Source organism: Copadichromis virginalis, linkage group LG22 (genome assembly GCF_057382275.1).
Source record: "Copadichromis virginalis isolate Kocher_CV1m ecotype Utaka linkage group LG22, C_Virginalis_male_GT1.1, whole genome shotgun sequence".
Classification (NCBI taxonomy): Eukaryota; Metazoa; Chordata; class Actinopteri; order Cichliformes; family Cichlidae; genus Copadichromis; species Copadichromis virginalis.
The window spans coordinates 35294457-35312945 of record NC_140638.1 but is presented as its reverse complement, the minus strand read 5'-3'; the positions used below and the strand labels follow the sequence as shown (position 1 = coordinate 35312945).

General features: G+C 43.5%; 2 protein-coding genes across 2 annotated transcripts; one reads left to right on the top strand and one right to left on the bottom strand.

The window, feature by feature from the left end:
* The first annotated feature begins 1447 nt into the window (after positions 1-1447).
* ilf2 (interleukin enhancer binding factor 2) lies at positions 1448-8902 on the top strand. The gene is made up of 15 exons (XM_085445172.1): positions 1448-1593; positions 2005-2064; positions 2378-2420; positions 2559-2663; positions 2754-2831; positions 4684-4786; positions 5497-5562; positions 5808-5924; positions 6044-6122; positions 6216-6303; positions 6429-6490; positions 6569-6683; positions 6843-6933; positions 8480-8638; positions 8787-8902. The coding sequence occupies exons 1-14, from the start codon at positions 1589-1591 to the stop codon at positions 8629-8631; spliced, it is 1164 nt and encodes a 387-aa protein (XP_085301298.1). The 5' UTR covers positions 1448-1588; the 3' UTR covers positions 8632-8638; positions 8787-8902.
* Positions 8903-11314: 2412 nt separating this feature from the next.
* pex11b (peroxisomal biogenesis factor 11 beta) lies at positions 11315-14165 on the bottom strand. Its single transcript, XM_085447143.1, has 4 exons — positions 13924-14165; positions 13520-13632; positions 13238-13439; positions 11315-12263 (listed from the first exon to the last, which is right to left on the bottom strand). Exons 1-4 carry the CDS (start codon positions 13977-13979, stop codon positions 11870-11872), a joined length of 765 nt encoding a protein of 254 aa, XP_085303269.1. The 5' UTR covers positions 13980-14165; the 3' UTR covers positions 11315-11869.
* Positions 14166-18489: the final 4324 nt, after the last annotated feature.

The window sequence follows — 18489 nt, the reverse complement described above, 5'->3', positions numbered from 1 at the left end:
TAGCATGAATTCTGTCTTACCTTTGCTGTCTCGCTTCCAAAACTTAATTAAACGCAATTAAATCGCACTAACTGAATAACTCCATTTCCCACAATGCCTCAGAGCAGAGACGTTTCACTTGAGCAGCATCAGTCTTTGCACAGGTTCAAAGGTGTGAGATGCTATAAAATACAAAACACATTTAGGCATTTTTCTGTGTTGAGTTATTTTGGCACGATAGCATCAACTGTAATATTTGCACCTCTGATGAAGTCTCACAGGTGTTAGCTTCATTTTGATTAGATTACTGCTTACACAGAGTTTGTAATTCATACTCCATCTCACCTTTTCATGTAATAACTTTACATATGAAAGTAATATTTGATATGTCACTTTAGAAAGCTGCAAGCATGAGCAATTTCTGCATAAATTACAGAAAGACATAAATTATTAATAAAAAAATCATATGACTAAGTCACAACAGATTTTCAAAGGCTAAAAGGAACAAATATTTGAACATCTTCAGTTCCATGACAACTGCACAGCTCACTAAGGAACATGAGATGGTAAATGGACTGGTTATTATTTAGCACTTTCAACTCTGAGCTATCAAAGTGCTTTTAATTTGCCTCATTCACACCAACTCATACGTGTACATTTTTCTATATGGATACATAAGTGCTGTTTATATAACATTCACACACATTCATACTCCAGTGGATGTGTCAGAGAACGTGGGGTTAGTGTTTTGCCCAAAGATATTTGACATGTAGACTGGAGTCACAACTGGCTGGAAGATACTGGCTTCAACTGATATACATGGAATGTATTCTCATGGAGGTCGGCAATTTGGGGCACACAGCCACAGAGTTAATGATTTCTTCAATGAAAAGCGGTCCCGAGTAATGTGGGTCCAGTTTCTTTGACATGCATTTGAGAGGACTGTCCTTGGAGGACCCAGACTTCCTTGCCTTCCACATACTGTTGGGCTAGGGACCTCATCCAGTCAATGAACTGGTGGTTTTATTCTGCTGTGCGCTGGAGGAAAGCATAAGATTCCCCAGCAGTGGTGTAGGTGATGGTGCACTTGTTGGGTTGCAAATTTTGAAGCCAACATGAAAACCTTATCCAGCCAATGATGTGCAGATCCTGCGTTTTAGATCCCATTAAAATCAAAAAAGATCCTCTAGAAAAGATTATTCTGGAAACAGTTTATTAAACAGAGTCATATGAACAGCAAAACAGTACATGACATTACACAGAACAGCAAGACAACAGATCACAAAGCAAGCAAAGCAAACCTCAGGGTGTAGAGGCTGTAAGCATATTGGACGCTCCTTCATAAGGAGTCAAACCTCTAAACATCTAAAGCCTGCAGGACACCGGCCCTCGAGGCCTGGAGTTCGACACCTGTGGTCTACATTGTTAGAATCCCAGCCGCAGTGTGATTCTAAAGATGTCCTGTGGAGGGCAGTGTTGAGCTTAGTGTGCCGCCCATTTAACAGAAGAAGCCGACGACTAACAGGCAGCAGCGAGGAGCCGGTCCACAGAGGGACGTTCAACAATTCTCTGAGATTTTCCACGTACAATAATCAAAACGTCGTACGCAATGAGGTATCCGAGTGTAGCGCGTTGGCCAATGTGTTTTAAGTCGAGTACTATCAAGTCTTTGAGTTCTTACCTCGTACCTGTGCTACAAGCTAGCTCTGAGTGCCTGACACAGCCAGTTAGTGGCTTCGTCATTTAAAGCCAGTGGCGTGTATTGTCTGAAAGCTCGCTGTTTCCTTTTTTCTTTCAATGAATTCAAAAGTCCGAGGAGTGTTGCAGGAGCTCTCTCGGTGTAGGGAAGGCTACAGTAGTGCACATATGTTAGCATCTGTGGCTAATAGCTACCCTGCTGGGACGCTCAGTGAAGCAGCGCTGATGTGGTGCATTAGTCTCTCTACATTAAGTCATTACATCACAGCATCGTTACATGTTGGCTCGTGCACGCGCTAACGTCAGCTGTGTTGTGTTTGTGTCCAGAGGAGACCGCGGCAGAGGCCGAGGCGGCCGCTTCGGGGCCCGCGGGGGACTGGTCCAGGGGTGAGTTCTCTGCAGTCCCGCATGCTGCTGCTCCAACAGCACCATCATCACACACGCTGTACGGTGCTCCTGTCCCTCTGCTTATTGCACTACACAGACCAATGTGTCAGAATGTAAATGCTGAAATCTCTACGCTTCATTTTTCTGTTCCTGTTCTCAGACAACAGAACTATGAAATCTTGAATGTTGTGCTTTAACTGCCAACCCCGGGAACTGGAATGAAAACCGCTAACACTGCTGTGTAGCCAGAGATAAGACCCTGCAGCTGCAATGCTGTTGAACCAAACGTTAACTAAACGTTATTTTTGTTTAGGTACCGGCCATTTGTCCCACACATCCCATTCGACTTTTATGTGGTAAGTATGTGTGGTGGTGGGAATTAGACACTTCAGCAAATTACAAAGCAGCAAGACGTCAGCCAGCAGTCAGTGTATAATAATAGTATAGAGTGGTTCTAAAGGCAAGTACTCAAGCAGACTGTTGTTTGTCACAAGTGTGAGATGGCCTTCCCCAGAGTGAAGCCTGCACCTGATGAGACGGCTTTCAGTGAGTGTCTGCTGAAAAGGAACCAGGACCTGAGCCCCACCCCTGCGGAGCAGGTCAGTCCGTGAGCCTGCACTCACCCAGTAGCTGTGCACCTGACCTGCTGTTTAAGTTCACTTACACAAACCTTGTTCGTTGTCCGTCAGTCTTCCATCCTGTCCCTGGTCACAAAGATCAACAATGTGATCGACAACCTGATTGTTGCACCTGGCAACTTTGAAGTGGTGAGTCGAACATGAGCGATTGAGTCGTAATGGCTTCAGTGAAGTCCACGCGCTGCTTGTGTCGCTGGTGTGTGTCAGCTGTTCTCTCAGAGCTGAAACATCAAGACTGTTTAGAAACAACACTGAATCACTTGAATGCAGTAACAGTGCTCTGTGCACTATACAGCTTCATTTCCATTGGACAGATTTAGAGCTGGGCGATAGAACGATAACGATATGTATCGCGATATAACTTTTTCTCGATAGAAAAATTTAACTATTGCGATAGACCTCGCCGCTCTTGTCCTCTTAATAAAAAAAAAAAAAGAACAGCCAATCCAAATTAAGTAGCGCAGAGCCGAACCAATCACAGCCGCAGCGTCACGTCACGTGACTTGTTACGTACAGCACAAGTGCCAATCCGCACATGTGTATTTGTTTGGGAAGCAGCCAGCGGGTAATGGAGGAAATGAGTGTGCCGACTAGAAAAATCAACCGAGCGTGACCGAAGAGAAAACAGATGATGGTTCCAATGCCGGAGAGATTGTCGAACGGAAGAGCCATAGAAGCTCCGTAGTGTGAAGGTATTTCGGCTATTTCAAGTCTGACAAAAACAGAGTAGCTGCACTGTAAATTGTGCCGAAAGCAAGTCTGGAAATACAATAAACTGGTGCATGCGCTACGTCCACACGTACCCGGGTATTTTTGAAAACACAGATTTTTCTATGTGTTTGCACCTTTCGTCCACACGTAAACGGCGTTTTTGGTCACTGAAAATGGAGATTTTTAAAAACTCTGACCAGGGTGGATATTTTTGAAAACGCAGTTTTTGCATTTATGTGTGGACGAGAAAAACGGAGAAAACGCAGCGTCAAAGGTGTGCGCATTTTTTGACGTCACACTGTGCGCCACGTTATTGTTTCGGTGAAATGAATTTCTACAATACTGTTAATTCTACTCTCTGCAGTGTTTAAATGCTCACATATACACACAGTTACTGTCCCTCGGTTCTGCTTCTATGCCCCAGCTTTGTTTACTTTTTCCCACCGAGGCTTCTAGACTTCTGATTGGCCAACATTTCTGCACGGTTAGGAATCTAGCGCCACCTGCTGCTTTGGCATGTTCATAGCAGCGTTTTCCTTCATTTCTGCCTTTATGTGTGGACGGGATTATTTTTTAAAACGAAAACGGAAAATCTCAGTTTTCAAAAATACCCGTGTACGTGTGGACGTAGCCTCAGTCTCTGACTGGAAGCGCTAATTCGTCATTCGGCTTTTGTCAGACTAAAGTAACTGTTAAAACTGTTTGAAAAGCTCAGCTATACAACAAGGAGAGATTGAGAATTTCCTTTTAGTTCTCAGTTTATTTGATATTGACAAAAGTTAGTCAGTTTTGTCTGTTCTTCTGTAAAACAAACTAAGATTTATTTTTAGAATTAATATTTTGTTTCTAAGTGGAATTGACAATTTAGTCTGTTTCGTTTGTTCTATTTTGAAACTTAAACGCTTTAGCGGCTGCCTTTTGTGTAGTTTGTAATATTTGCCTTTATTTATCTGAAAAAGTCTCATGTTCCTTAAGTACATCTACCCTGTTGAACTTATTATGGGAAATAAATATTTAAATAAAAACAAGCTGCTGATTATTTCACATTTTACTTGTGAGCAACGGCACATTTAAATCTTACAAATATAGTTATTTGGCTTATATCGTGATAGATATCGTTATCGCCTGAAATGAAAAAAACATATCGTGATATGAAAAAATCTTATCGCCCAGCTCTAGACAGATTTCATATTTATATTATAAGCTAATTAATAATAATAATAATAATAATGGCTTTCGTGTCAGTAATCTTGTACGTGTCGACTTGCAGCAAATTGAAGAGGTGCGTCAGGTGGGTTCCTACAAGAAGGGCACCATGACGACCGGACATAATGTTGCTGACCTGGTTGTAATCCTCAAGATTCTCCCTACATGTGAGTAATTTATGGCACAGTTACTGTCCAAAGAGAAGTTGCTGCTCAGGCACACACCAGCCTGGGAGCTCGGAAAGAAAAGCATCTGGACTTCTTTAGGTTTCTTGAAGACGTTTCATCTGAGAAGCTTCTTCAGTTCTAAGAGAAATTGGTGGAAAGTCCCAGATCCCCCAGTAGGGTTTCAAACCTGGGACTCTCCACCAATTTCTCTTAGAACTGAAGAAGCTTCAGAACCTGAAGAAGTCCAGACGCTTTTCTTTCCAAGCTCCTTAAACTGCGATGAGCTGGATGACTGAGAACCTTCACAGACATCACTTCTAAGCCTTTTTAATGCTCTACGTTGTGCTGCTTCTTGTCACTTGGATAATTTGGCAACTTGTTTGCCGTTATTAAAGAATCTATGGTGATAAAGTCTCATCTGTTTATTTTAAATCCATAAAAACAAATGCACCAGGTTTCAGTCTTGGTTTTGAGCCACATGTAGTTTGGGCTGTAACCAGATGTATGTGACCGTCCTCCGTTTGAGCAGGTGTTACTTTCTGAGCCATCCATCAGTGTGATGTTGCTCATAGAGACAACCTGAAAGGCGGGGCTTCTAAAACCTTTGTATCGGTCGCTATTTCATATAAACCCTGTTGGCACTGTTTGCTGTTGTGTGGGTTGTTCTTGCCCCCTTTGTGTCGCGCTCTGAGGGTCATTGTTCTTTACAGTGGAGGCTGTGGCTGCCCTCGGTAACAAAGTAGTGGAGACGCTTCGCACACAAGACCCTACTGAAGGTAAACAGACGTGTGGTGTTTGAATAGCTGCGTTTGTGGGCGAGTCCTGCTCTGACCGTGTCATGTCCTAAATGTTCAGTTTTCATTCAAATTCGATTTAGTAAATGTTTCTTTTTCAGGATAAAAACATTTGGTTTAGTCATTTGACTTGTTGGCTGTGACACTGACCAGAGCTTATAACCAAGTGCTTCTCAGCCTTGCAGCTGTAAAACGTGCCTGACACAGTGTTTGACTCCTCCTCTCAGTGCTGTCCATGTTGACCAATGAGACTGGCTTCGAGATCAGTTCAGCTGATGCTACAGTGAAGATCCTCATCACCACGGTCCCTCCTAACCTGCGCAAACTGGACCCCGAGCTGCACTGTGAGACTTTTGATCTGGTCTGGAGACACAAATGTGCACAGTGGGCCAGTCTTGGTACAAACGTGTAGCGCTGTGGTTGTTTAAAAAAAAGGAATGTCTTTTGTTTCTTGTCTCCTCAGTGGACATCAAGGTGCTGCAGAGTGCCCTCGCTGCCATCCGTCACGCTCGCTGGTTTGAGGAGAACGCCTCTCAGTCAACGTGAGGAAAAGTCGTATTTTACCTGGTCTGCTTTCACAGTAACAATACAAATAAGCTCACTGGAGCTTGGTTTGTTTCACGTCTGATCTTTAGAGTCAAAGTATTGATCCGCCTGCTGAAAGACTTGAGGCTGCGTTTCCCTGGATTCGAACCCCTGACGCCCTGGATCCTCGATCTGCTGGTAAGTTCCATAAATGATGTCCTGAGTGAATAAATAATCCACGTCCACAACGCTGACGTCCTTATTTATTGGAAGGACGTTAAACGTTGGTTTGTTCCATAAAGCAGTGAGTATTCCCTCTCTAGGGCCACTCTGCAGTGATGAACAACCCCTCCAGGCAGCCTCTGTCTCTGAACGTGGCCTACAGGTCAGTCGTCACTCTGCTCAGATTGCACTCTGTTTTGTAGTCGCTGTGGAAGAAATGTTTCTGTTGTTGTTCTTGAAGGCGCTGCCTGCAGATGCTGGCTGCTGGTCTCTTTCTGCCTGGCTCTGTGGGCATCACTGACCCCTGTGAAAGTGGAAACTTCAGAGTGCACACAGTCATGACTCTAGAACAGCAGGTAGATCTGCTCAGTGCTTTTTATTCCTGCAGGTCACGTTTCTTATTTGTGCCAAGCTTAATCCTCTCTGTGGAACTGGAAACATGTTTATGTCGCACTCAACACAATACAGAATATTCAGCTCTGAGCGAGGATGTGACTGCAGGTGTGTTTGTGCAGGACATGGTGTGCTTCACCGCTCAGACTCTGGTGAGGGTGCTGTCTCACGGAGGCTACAGGAAGATCCTCGGTCTGGAGGGCGATGCCAGCTGTAAGATAACATCATTGTTCTCTGTACCTTAACATGTAGTCTATAGTTTATGGGCTAAATGAACAAACACCTGATTTCTCAGTTTAAATTGCACACGTTACAGCTGAGCTGTCTCTAGGACACACTGCAAATGCACACATCGTGTGTCAGGACATGGAGTCACCTTCATCTAACATCTGTGAACACCTGTGTAAATAGACCGTATTCATATTTGATAAACATTCTAAATAACGTCAGTGTCCATATTTATAACTGCGTGTTTATGTAATATTATGGACAGAATGCACTCATAATGGACGTCACTGTAACTTTTAAAGACTCTTTTTCTAGGCTGGACCGGTGCTGCACAGCATCCATCTTTAGTTACACAACAATTTATTTGGGATTTTCTGTTTGGATTATTTTGGAAAGCCCATAAAGGGTCAGAATTATACACACAGGCTCACAGATGTACACATGCCTCCACTAATGTTTGCTTAAACGTCCCTCAGCAAGCTGCAACATGGCAGCCGTCACCAAGCTGCGAGCATCATTCTGTCTGCAGTTGGTATAACTGGCAGGGCTGATTTAAATGTGTTGGTTCTGGTGATGTAGACGATACATCATGAAGGTTTATCACAGTTAATTCATCTTATCAGAAAAAGACTGCATGTAATTGTCAGCTTGCCCCTTTTTAACCAGTCTGATAGCTGACTCTGTGGTAACAGGTTTTAGTGACTGTGTACTTCATACAAACTAGAATATCTTATTGGATTAAACAGATATTGACAAAGTTGAACTTTAAGCCAAATATTTTCAGTTGAAAAAGATGCTAAACTGTAATGTTCTCAAAATCTGAGCCTCGGTGGTTTCTGGATTATTTCCTGTCAGGCACAGTTTGACAAAGCGGTGACGCTGAGGCTGAATAAGCTCATCTTATACAGTTGTTTGAATTGATCTTGGACTTTGCAGTTGCTCATAAATGTATGTAATCTAACTGCATGTTTCCTACAAAGCCACTGTGATGAAACGCGTGTTTGCTACAGAGCCCAGAACCAGAAACACACAATGAAACAGTGACCGGTGTGCCTGGTAGTTTATTGAATCTAATTTAAAACGAACGCAGGTTTATTTTAATAAGTGTGCATTTCAGCATGAAAGGTGAAGGAGCCAGGCAAAGAGAAGTGTTCTGGGACAATCCCAGTTTAGAATGAGCATTTTTACCCTCGTGACTGGGTGCAGTCACTGTGTACACACTGACACGGGACTCAAAGAGTGTAACGTTTGTTTTTCTTACACATCTACACTGTGAAAGGCTGCTCAGGGAAGACTGGGCGCTGTGGACAACAATATGATGACTCGAGGACAAGGCAAAATTTCCACCGTAGGAACAGCCGCTGAAACTCTTGCTATGTTTGAATTTCAGTGACCTCAACCGTAAGGTCAGGGTCAGAGGTCAAGTTTTCAGAAAATCACTCAGGATCTACTCGGGCTGAACAGCAGCATCTCATGCTGAGCTGTGATTGATCAATTGTACCCGCTGTAAAATAATATTGTGTTTCTGCAGACCTAGCAACAGAGATGTCGACATGGGACGGCGTGATCGTGACTCCCTCAGAGAAAGCCTACGAGAAACCTCCGGAGAGGAAGGAGGAGGAAGATGAAGCTTTGGAGGAAGGAGGGGACGGAGAGGACGAGAGCATGGAGACACAGGAGTGACGAAGAGGTTCGAGCATCACCAACATCCACCGCATTGCAGGATGAATGCTCAGTTGCATGTATCTTAAAGAGCTGAGTCTTCTCATCATATGGCTAAAATGTTCATCGCTGTGTTCGTTCTGACAAACACGACCTCGCTCTGTTTTCTTCCACAGTGAACGTGGGTAATTTATCGTCCCTTCAGCCTGACCACTCTGAAAGACCAGCAGTCACTGGTCCCCTCGTGTCCCTGATTTCTTTTTCTTTTTTATATATAAATGGTAATGTTGGTTTTGTTTGTACTTCCTTTTTGTAACAGTTGACATAAACTTATTTCTAGTTTTGCCGAGTCTTCTGTGTCCTTTGCAAAGATGAAGGTGAACTGGGAAGAATTAACACGCAGGTCTGGTCACACGTCTCACTCATTACAATTAAACTTGTAGGAAGTGAAATCTATGCAACACACACTCACTCACACTCTGTGGGTAAAATAAGTACTGAACACATCACCAATGTGACATAAAATTCCCACCAGATGTCAGGAACAACCCATCCAATCAAACCATAAATGACACAGGGAAAACATTGAACATGGTCACTGAAATGTATTTAATACATATACAAAAGCCTTTGTTGGTGATGACTTGGTTCTTTCGGGTCAGCTGATTGGCTGGGCCATGCTTTATTTTCCTTCTGTGAAACCAGCTGCGTGGTTTGAGACGTCAGTTTCATCTTCATCATCCTGATAGATGGCAGCAATTTTTGCTGTCTCTGTAAATGTTTCCATCCTTCCTTCAGTTCTGTCAGGCGTTTCAGTGCAGGGAGCTGAACAGCCCCACATCCTGATGCTCCCACCTCCAGGCTTCACTGCTGCTACGGTGTTTTTGGGGTGATATGCAGCGCCTTTCAAACATGTGTGCATTACGGCATCCAAAGAGTTCAGTTTTGGTCTCATCAGACTATATCCTCCCAGTATTTCACAGGTGTGTCTAAATGTTGTTCAGCAAACTTTAAACAGTGAGCTTTACTTGTTTTCTGCTGATTCCAGGTCTTCCTGTTGCTCTCCTCAGCTCCTCGACTACCTTTCTGATAATTCATCTCACTCTGGAAGCTTGCGGCACACTTTATTGTGGAATTTCCACTTCCAGATTATGGCCCAACAGTGCTCACAAGAACTGTCAGTAGTTTGGAAATTCTTCTGTAACCAATGCCGTCGAAATGTTTTGCAACAATAAGGTTGCGACGGTCGTTGCGAGCTCAGTCGTTTCACCCATCATCAGATGTTTCTTGTGTGACACGTTGGTAATGAGACATTTATAGGCCAACCAGCCTGACTCTCTCATTTCTGCAGGTGTCATGACTAGGGATGGGTATTGTTTAGGTTTTATCCGATACCGGTGCCAAATCGGTACTTTTGAAACGGTGCCGGTGCTCAAACCGGTGCTTAAAGAATGGAGAACACAAAATTGGTCCAAAAACCTCTCATGTTCAGCTGTTTTTTGTAAAAAGATAACAATGTTAGCCTTTTCTGCAGCTATGGGGCATATATGGTATCACTGTTGGCTGGAAGCAGTGCTTAAACAATGGAAAAAACACCAACTTTGTCCAAAAACCTCTCATGTTTAACTGTTTTCCACTTTTTCTTTGGTCATTTTAGCCTTTTTGGCCAGGGTGAAGGGAGCATCTGCCATCAAACAAGAAGACAGCCGCATGTAGCTATGATGGTGTTTGCTAGTTCACCTTACATGCATTAATGTAATAACGTGGTTAGTGTACTCAACGTAAATTACACACGAACAACATTAAGCTACTCACGCAGAGAAGAACGGCTGCTGCTACATCATCATCCTCATCATTTCTGCTACACTGGCAGGGCTAGGGGCCAGGACTCTCCTCTTCGGGTTTTTGGGGGATGTTGCATAACAGGCAACCCACCCGCAGTAGATGTGCTCGGTGTGAGGTCTCGCAGCAAGCTATCAAATACGGCGCATTTCTGGGCTTTTTAAAAAAACGCTATGCGTCGCCAGGTGTTTCATCGGATTCTTGGTGTTACCTCCTTTGACAGTATCACAGTATCAGCTTAAAGCACTTGTTGCTGCTGAGTTTGCATCTTTTGCTGTGAAGTACAGCCAGACTTTGACCGCTTCGCCTTGGACATTTTTAATCTGTAGCTCTGCTCTAAAAGAACGTACGTACCTGGCCCCGCCTACTATCCTCGGAAACGTAAAATGATTGGCTAGAAGTGTATCACAGCTCAGGAAAATAAGCACCGAAATGTGCGCTGCTTTTCGGTCTGGTTACTACCGTTTATGTCAGAACACCGGTACCCATCCCTAGTCATGACTGTCCTGCCTTTTTGCACCTCCCTTTCTTCATGTGTTCAATACTTTTTACCCCGTTTCATTTCTGGACATCTGTAGTTAATTTCTTTGCATGTGTGGATTGGATGTGTTGTTACTGGTGACGTCGTGTCAACAGCACCTATAAATATATTTACTTATAAAACTGATGTGTTCAACACACATCTGACACAACTTTCATCAGCATGAGAAGACTAATTCTTGATGTTGGCCTGACTTTGCACAAACACTGTTAATAGTTCATGTGGAATCTTAACCCTGGTTACAGATGCAATAGATCCAGATCCATGTTGTACGAAACTGGATGTAGTGTTGTTACACTTTACTGTAGTGATTCAGACAAATCAAATTCCTTTGGATTTATTTCTCCAGTAGTTAAGTCACTTAGTAGTTCAAAAACAGAATATCTCAAACACAAACTTGCTGGGAGCAGGCGGTAAAATCACATGATGTAAAAACTTTAAACACAGAGGGCAGAAATCACACGTTCTGGAGTGATATCAACAGACAGTACTGCCTTGATTACACTCTGTTACAGACACGGTCATAGACAGCTGGAGATGTGATGGTTATGTGCAGAACGGCAGCAACTAGCATGGTTTACTTCACATGAGGGAAGCGAGGGCTTTAAAGCAGCAATGTGATCTAAGGCCAAACAACCGTGTTCATGCAGGTCTGAAGTAATATGTGAAACTGGTTTAGCATTTTAGAAACTCCTCAGCTTTTCTGTAGCAAGAGATTTGAAGGAACTCGATTACACAGCATGGTGGCAGTACTACAGCTCCTGCAGTCAGGACTGCTTTGTGTAGAATCAGGGGGAAATAAATTTTGTTAACCCGAGTAGATTTTTCTCAATCCTTACTAGTCCTCAAATGAATATCTCCTCCAAGTCTTACAATTTATGGCTTGAGCTTGAGCCAGGGGTGAACCATGGTGAGGATGGACAGGACGGACGAGGCCAGGCCACAAGCCCCGACAAAGCCTGGACCTGTAGGGTAAATCCCCAACCGGTCCAGTGGGATGAAGACATCACAACTGTTCTTCACCAGGTCCAACAGCAGTGGCGGGTTGCTGTACAGCACAGTCCCCACCAGATGAAGCTGTCTGTAGAGCCAGCCAAAACCCATGGCTTGTGTGGCAGGTGAGGAGGAAGAGGGAAGGTGGTCAGGTGGCAGAGGAATGCTGGGGGAGGATGGCTGTTTGCTGGTTGTGGAACGTGCTTCGCGCTCCATGAGGAGATGGAGCTCGTAGGCATCTCGGGTCAGGTTCAGGATCAAAGCAAAGAGGTAGTACCTGCAGGTTTAACCACACAGTTTGTTTAACTCAATTTTAAATTTCAGTTACCTGAAATCAATCACTAGAAGATAACTGTGATTCCTTTGTGACCCTGATATGAAGATGACTGCAAGCACACTTCAAATCAGGCTTTGAGTGCATGTGATGCAAACTCAAAGCCCTGTGGGTAACAGGTGGACACAGGTGAGTTAAATACCATGACTTAATTTCCCACACAAAGGCATCACACCAGCTCTGGTTTAAAGCTCCGCATGTCCTCTGAAACAGGTTCGTTACCACTATCAGTAAACAGACTTGAACCTTTTTATTATGAGCGCTTAAAGTACTTTCAAATTAAAAGCCTCAGTGACACTTTCACAGAGGAATGTCTGGTGTATTCTTACACACTCGAGTGCCATGTTAGACATGTGGACTGAAGGAGCTACAAACCGAAACCTGAGTCTAACAACAAGTTACTTAGCCTTCATAATTGGAAGCACTCGATTAACTGGATTAAGCCCACTGCTTCTCATTAACAGGTTCATCCTGCGCTACTTTGTATCTGTTGTCTGCTTACATGACAGGTTGTCAGGTCACTATGTTGCGGCTGTAGGGTTGTGCAGTCGCTCTGTCCAATGGCTTGACTTACTCTGTAACCTCGGTGAGGCTGCCATAACTGCACACGTCACCACACAGTTCTGATTAGTTCTGAAAAAGGTTTTCCAGAAAGCTGAACAGGGACAGCTGTAAGGGACCAGAGGCTCACTGGGGAGGCAGCTCAGTTCAGCTGTATTTATACAGCGCCAAATCACACCAACAGTGTGCTTTATAGTGTAAAGACCCTATAATAATACAACATAATGTTGCTAATGAACGACATGGAGGATTTTTAGGCCCTCAATGCGATCAGTAGATGTACATATAGTTTGATCTGTGGAGCAACATGACACTGTTTACACAACCAGTCCTGCATGTATTTCTTCCTCACACACCTGAAAGATCTCTGACTCCACTTGTGCTGGTCGAGTTTGGAGATGAGACCGGTTTTTCCCGCCCACAGCACATTGTCGCAGGCAAAGTACATGGCTCTGTTAAGGTGACTGATGGTCAGGCACAGCCGCAGCACGCTGTCAGAAAGGTGTATGGCCCTTTTGGCGGCCTCCAGGGCCTCCACGGAGTTGCCCAGGCGTAGCACTGTGGAAGAACCAACACCAGTCCCACTTAAGCTTTGGTACGTGGAAACGACTCAGACTCGCTCTGGCTGTTTTACTCACACTTTCTTGTCAGACTCATGTGTGCCTCCAGCTGACTGACAGTTCTGCGGATCTGAGCTGCTTCGTCATTTTGCAGAGTGGATCCGAGCAGCGCGCAAGCATACTGCGCAGCCCTGTGAACGCACAACGCACAGTCATTATCAACAGACACACACGTCTCCAGGACGGAAAGCAGTGCGCTTAACAAACTCAACTACTCTGCAGCTGCAGCTGGCATCTTAAGGCCGCTTGATTTGAAACCAGCGCAGGAAGAGCTGCTCCTACTGAGCAGATAAAAGTTCCGCTTCAAACACGGAACTCAGTCTGCAACATCCAGCCGACGGTTTTATCACATTAGCAGAAATGAACAAGCTCGACGAATCCCGCGTCTCAACCAGCAACGTGCCAAACGTCAGTAACGTCACCTGAAAACTCTCTCCTTGGCTTGGCTCTGGGCATTAAAGCGAACCCAAGAGTCCATGTTGGCTCGCGGCTCGTATCCGCTGCTCGGCTAGCTGTCAAACTGCTAACTTATCTTTAAATGCTTTAGTGCGGTTGTTTGTTTTAATGCCAGAAGAGCTCCTCCGTTTTTAGCTCTGCTTTCTACGCTTAACTGTCCGAGTAGAAAACAAGAGGGTCAATCCAGCGCTTCTAATTCTTCTTCTTAGTGATGTGTCGGTGGCGAACGAAACGGCTCTTAGAGCCGATTCTTTGACATGAACGACGCGAGCCGACTAATTATCGCGAGCCGTGTTTTTTCTTTTCTTTCTCTCACCCTCTCTCTCTCTCGCACTTTTTCTGCTTTGCGCTGAGCAGAGGGGGAGGGCCGGTAGTTACACTCACAGTAGCACAGGAACAGAGCGGGAGGAAGAAAGAGAGCCAGGGACAACAACGTCACATTAGAAAGGTATAGTAATCATCCACAACTATTTTCAGTTGCGGATGATAAAGGATTCAGAAAGTTTATTCATGCAGGCCCATATGACAGAGAATGTGCATGTTCTTTTTGTTTTCACGTTTCAATTTATATTTAATTGTGTTGTGGTTTGCAGTGTTTTGTGTTGTCCATCCATCCATCCATTTGCTTCCGCTTATCCTTTTCAGGGTCGCGGGGGGCGCTGGAGCCTATCCCAGCTGTCATAGGGCGAAAGGCGGGGTACAACCTGGACAGGTCACCAGTCTGTCGCAGGGCTAACACACAGGGACAGACAACCATTCACACTCACAGTCACACCTAGTGGCAATTTGGATTATCCAATTAACCTATCCCCACAAGTTGCATGTCTTTGGACGGTGGGAGGAAGCCGGAGTACCCGGAGGGAACCCACGCAAACACGGGGAGAACATGCAAACTCCACACAGAAAGACCCCGGCCTGATGGTGGAATTGAACTCAGGATCTTCTTCCTGTGCGGCAGTTTTGTGTTGTTTCACTTTAAATTTGTTTAAAAGGAAAAAGCTGAACATTTAAATATTTAAAAGTTGAAATGTGAATAGTTGGTTTTTGTATTATATGATTTATTTATTACATTTTATGTGGAGTGAATAAATAAAAGTATATTTACGGTACCCTAGAGACAAAGCACGTACAAATCCCGAAGCACGTACAAACTCCAAAACACTAAAAACTCTAAAACATGTACAAAACACAACGGCAGTGCTCCAGAATGCTAGGCGCTAGGCGTGTTGAGCTTTTGTTACCTCGTGGCTACACAAGCCAGCAAGTACCAACGACCGGATTTGGTGTGATCTGGGTAGCTCTGTTTTGGAAGTTCACTTAATGCTAGAAATGTGTTATGACGTTTGTACGTGCTTTGGAATTTGTACATACTTTTTGGAGTGCTTTGTGTCAAGGGGCCACCGCATATATTTATATATAAACATATATAAATAAAACAACTTTTTAAAAAAAAATAGTAATTCTTTTTGTGCATAATTTTATATTATTATTAATAATAAATTAATTAAAGCAACAAAACAACCTGAAGACCCGGCTCTTTTTAGTGAGTCGAGCCGAAAAATCCGGTTCTCTAAAAAGATCCGGAAATCCCATCACTACTTCTTCTTCGGTTGAGCTGCTGCTCGGCAAAGCAGCTGACCCGCTGGCGCCCCCTGTGGACCGGAGTTTGAAACCGGCGCTGTAGAGCCTGTTTTCTTCGAAAAATAAGTGACCTTTCGGTAAACTTCATTTGTTTTATCTTCATGGATGTTTCCCACATTCCAGAAACACGTGCTGATTTTATTATTATTATTATTATTATTATTATTATTATTATCTTCTTCTTTTTTACATGTTCTTATCTGTGCTTATCTTAGGGGCTTCCAACAGTGGCGGAGCAGTGGGTTATTATTTGTGTAGATAAAATAACAACGAAGCATATACTATACAAATGTAGCACAATTTAAAGACTATTGTACTGTGTTGCTACATATATGCAATAGATAAAAGACAAAGCTTACATAGAACAAATGTGTTTATATGTGAAAAAACAGAAATGTGTTCTACATTATTATTAGATAAATCTAAAGTAGTTAATCTCATAAAAAACAGATTACAATAAATAAAGTGCACCAAAGTTTAATGTGCTCTTAAATTTAGATTATCTTAAAGAAAGAAAGGATTATTTTGTGAGAAGAACACATTTTAATTAATTAATGATTTATTGTTTTTATTTTTAATAATTATTAATATATTAAAGACTGAGTTTTTTTCCTTTACCAAATATTTATATAGTGCATTTTTATAGCTGTGGTTCCTCTACAACAACTGGAGGAAGAACCTGAGACACAACCTGCGGCAAACAGAGGCCCAAAACGCTGCACAGAACAACAAGAATGACTTTACAGGTGAAGTAACCAACAATCATCAGCAACTTTGACCAACATTTCCAAATGGAGTTTCCTGAACAAACAACACCCAGAAAAAGACAAAGAGATAAAATAGTTTGTTTTTTTTGCTCAAATGAAACATTTTTACAAAAATACACTTTTATTACTTGCAGCTCATTAAAGTCTGTATCTGCAACATATTTTTTTCGTAGCAGACCCACAAACCCTTTGTTAATCCTCATGTTGTGTTCATTTCCTGGTTAAACAAGTTTGTGTTCCGGGTCAAAATGACTCATCGTGTTTTGGAGAGAATGAAGCGACTCACTGAACCAGAGCAAGAAGAGCAGAGTCGCATAAATGATCATAACTACAGCTCACCCCCTGAACTGGACATGTGTGCATCATCTCCAGAAGACCTGTCCAAAGAGGTCGAGGATTTAAGGAAGCATAAACAGGGATTATGTTATCTGGCTCCGACCTCTGTCCACATCAGTTCAATTATATAGCTTCTGATAAATATGTACCCAGTGTATTTTTCATGTTCATGCTTTGGTATTTAAGAAATATCTTAACGTTACAGATGAAATATAGAAACAAATATTTTAATCAGATTATCTGAATGTAGCCAAGCATCTGAGACACTTTTCCTCTGATCGTGCTGATCGCACATCTGTATCAGTGTTTGTTCTTTGCACAAGGTAGTCTTCCTGTGCCCACACAAAGTCACGCCACTGCATGAGCACTGTCCAGGAACATGAATTGCTCTTCTTTAGGAGTAAGGGAACCAGATTCTATCTATGCACATATTTGCAGTCATTAACATTTTGTACATTGTGGCATTTGAATCTGACAAAACCAAACTGGGGATATTCGTTGGGATCAAAACCAACAGCACCAAGAAATGCAGGAAGTCAGGGGCAGTGGGGTGAGTGACTAGAACACCAGGTCAGTAGTTTACAATAATTAGCCTGCTACACTCAGCTGCTGTTGGAGGCTCCATCTCAGCACCTCTCCTCAGGACCTCCAAAAAGTGACCTAAAGATTGCTTAAACATAAAAGATAAGTTGTTAAGGGTTAGGAATTAGCTGCTATGCTGGACAATCCAGTGGGCGGTCGACTCCCTTCACTATTACCTTCTGGGATGTCCATTCACCCTCTGCTCAGGTCACGCCCTACTGCAGTCTGGCTCTCCAGCCTTTTAACACTAAGCTGGTCCATAGGCCGGGAGCACAGATGGGAGGGGTAAGCTAGGCTGGATGGCTCCCTGGTTAGATTTCTGGGGGTGTGTGTGGTTTGAGGCTTGGCTACAGGGGAAGGGTGGGGCAGTGGATTCAGAGGGCTGGTGCTCGTTGTCTAATCATGCCTCCCTTATTTGAGTAGCACGCAGGGATCTGGAAGAAGAGTGGCGTTGGAGAGATGGCATCGCAGCTGGCTGGACTAGGAAGTCTGAAAGACAGCGTGCGGATTTGGGTCATCGTGCAAATAAAGTGAAATATGCAGCACAAGCACAAGCAGTCAGTCCTCATTGTGGCTTCTTCTTAAGGGAGTGGCAGGTCTTCAGTGACTGCAGGATCGTTGTCTTGCAACACGTACTCTCGCTTAGTCAACAGCTCTAGTTTGTCCTCCTTAAATCCTTCTTACAATCCCACAGAAATCAGAACTATCAGAGATATAGTATCCAACCCCCCAAAATAGCTCAAATAACGTTACATATTGAATCCAGTTTACAGTTGAAGCCTTTCGTCGTAATGAGCGAGGCCTGTTGCTACGGTTACTCTACAAACACACGGACAGAAAGGAAGTTCTCAGACACCCGTCCCTGTATATTTTACCCATCGCGTAACCCTATCCCAATACCTATCACCACTAGATGGTGGTAGGTGAGTTATACTCCACGACGGGCCTTCTTTAACACAAGGTTCGTCAAAGCTTTAGAACTTTGGAAGAAAACATCGTGGATTATTTGAGGGGCAACGCATACGTTTGCAGTTTCCTACTAATTATTGTTTCCTGCAAAGAACTGTGTAGTTCAGCACTCAGTGTGCAAACGGACGCAACACTGAGCTGGTTCATTAAGTGACTTTTGTCTACATGTGAGCAAAGTCATGTTTCTAATAAACCACAATGATGACTGGTCGCCATGGGTGAAATAAAATCCAGAAA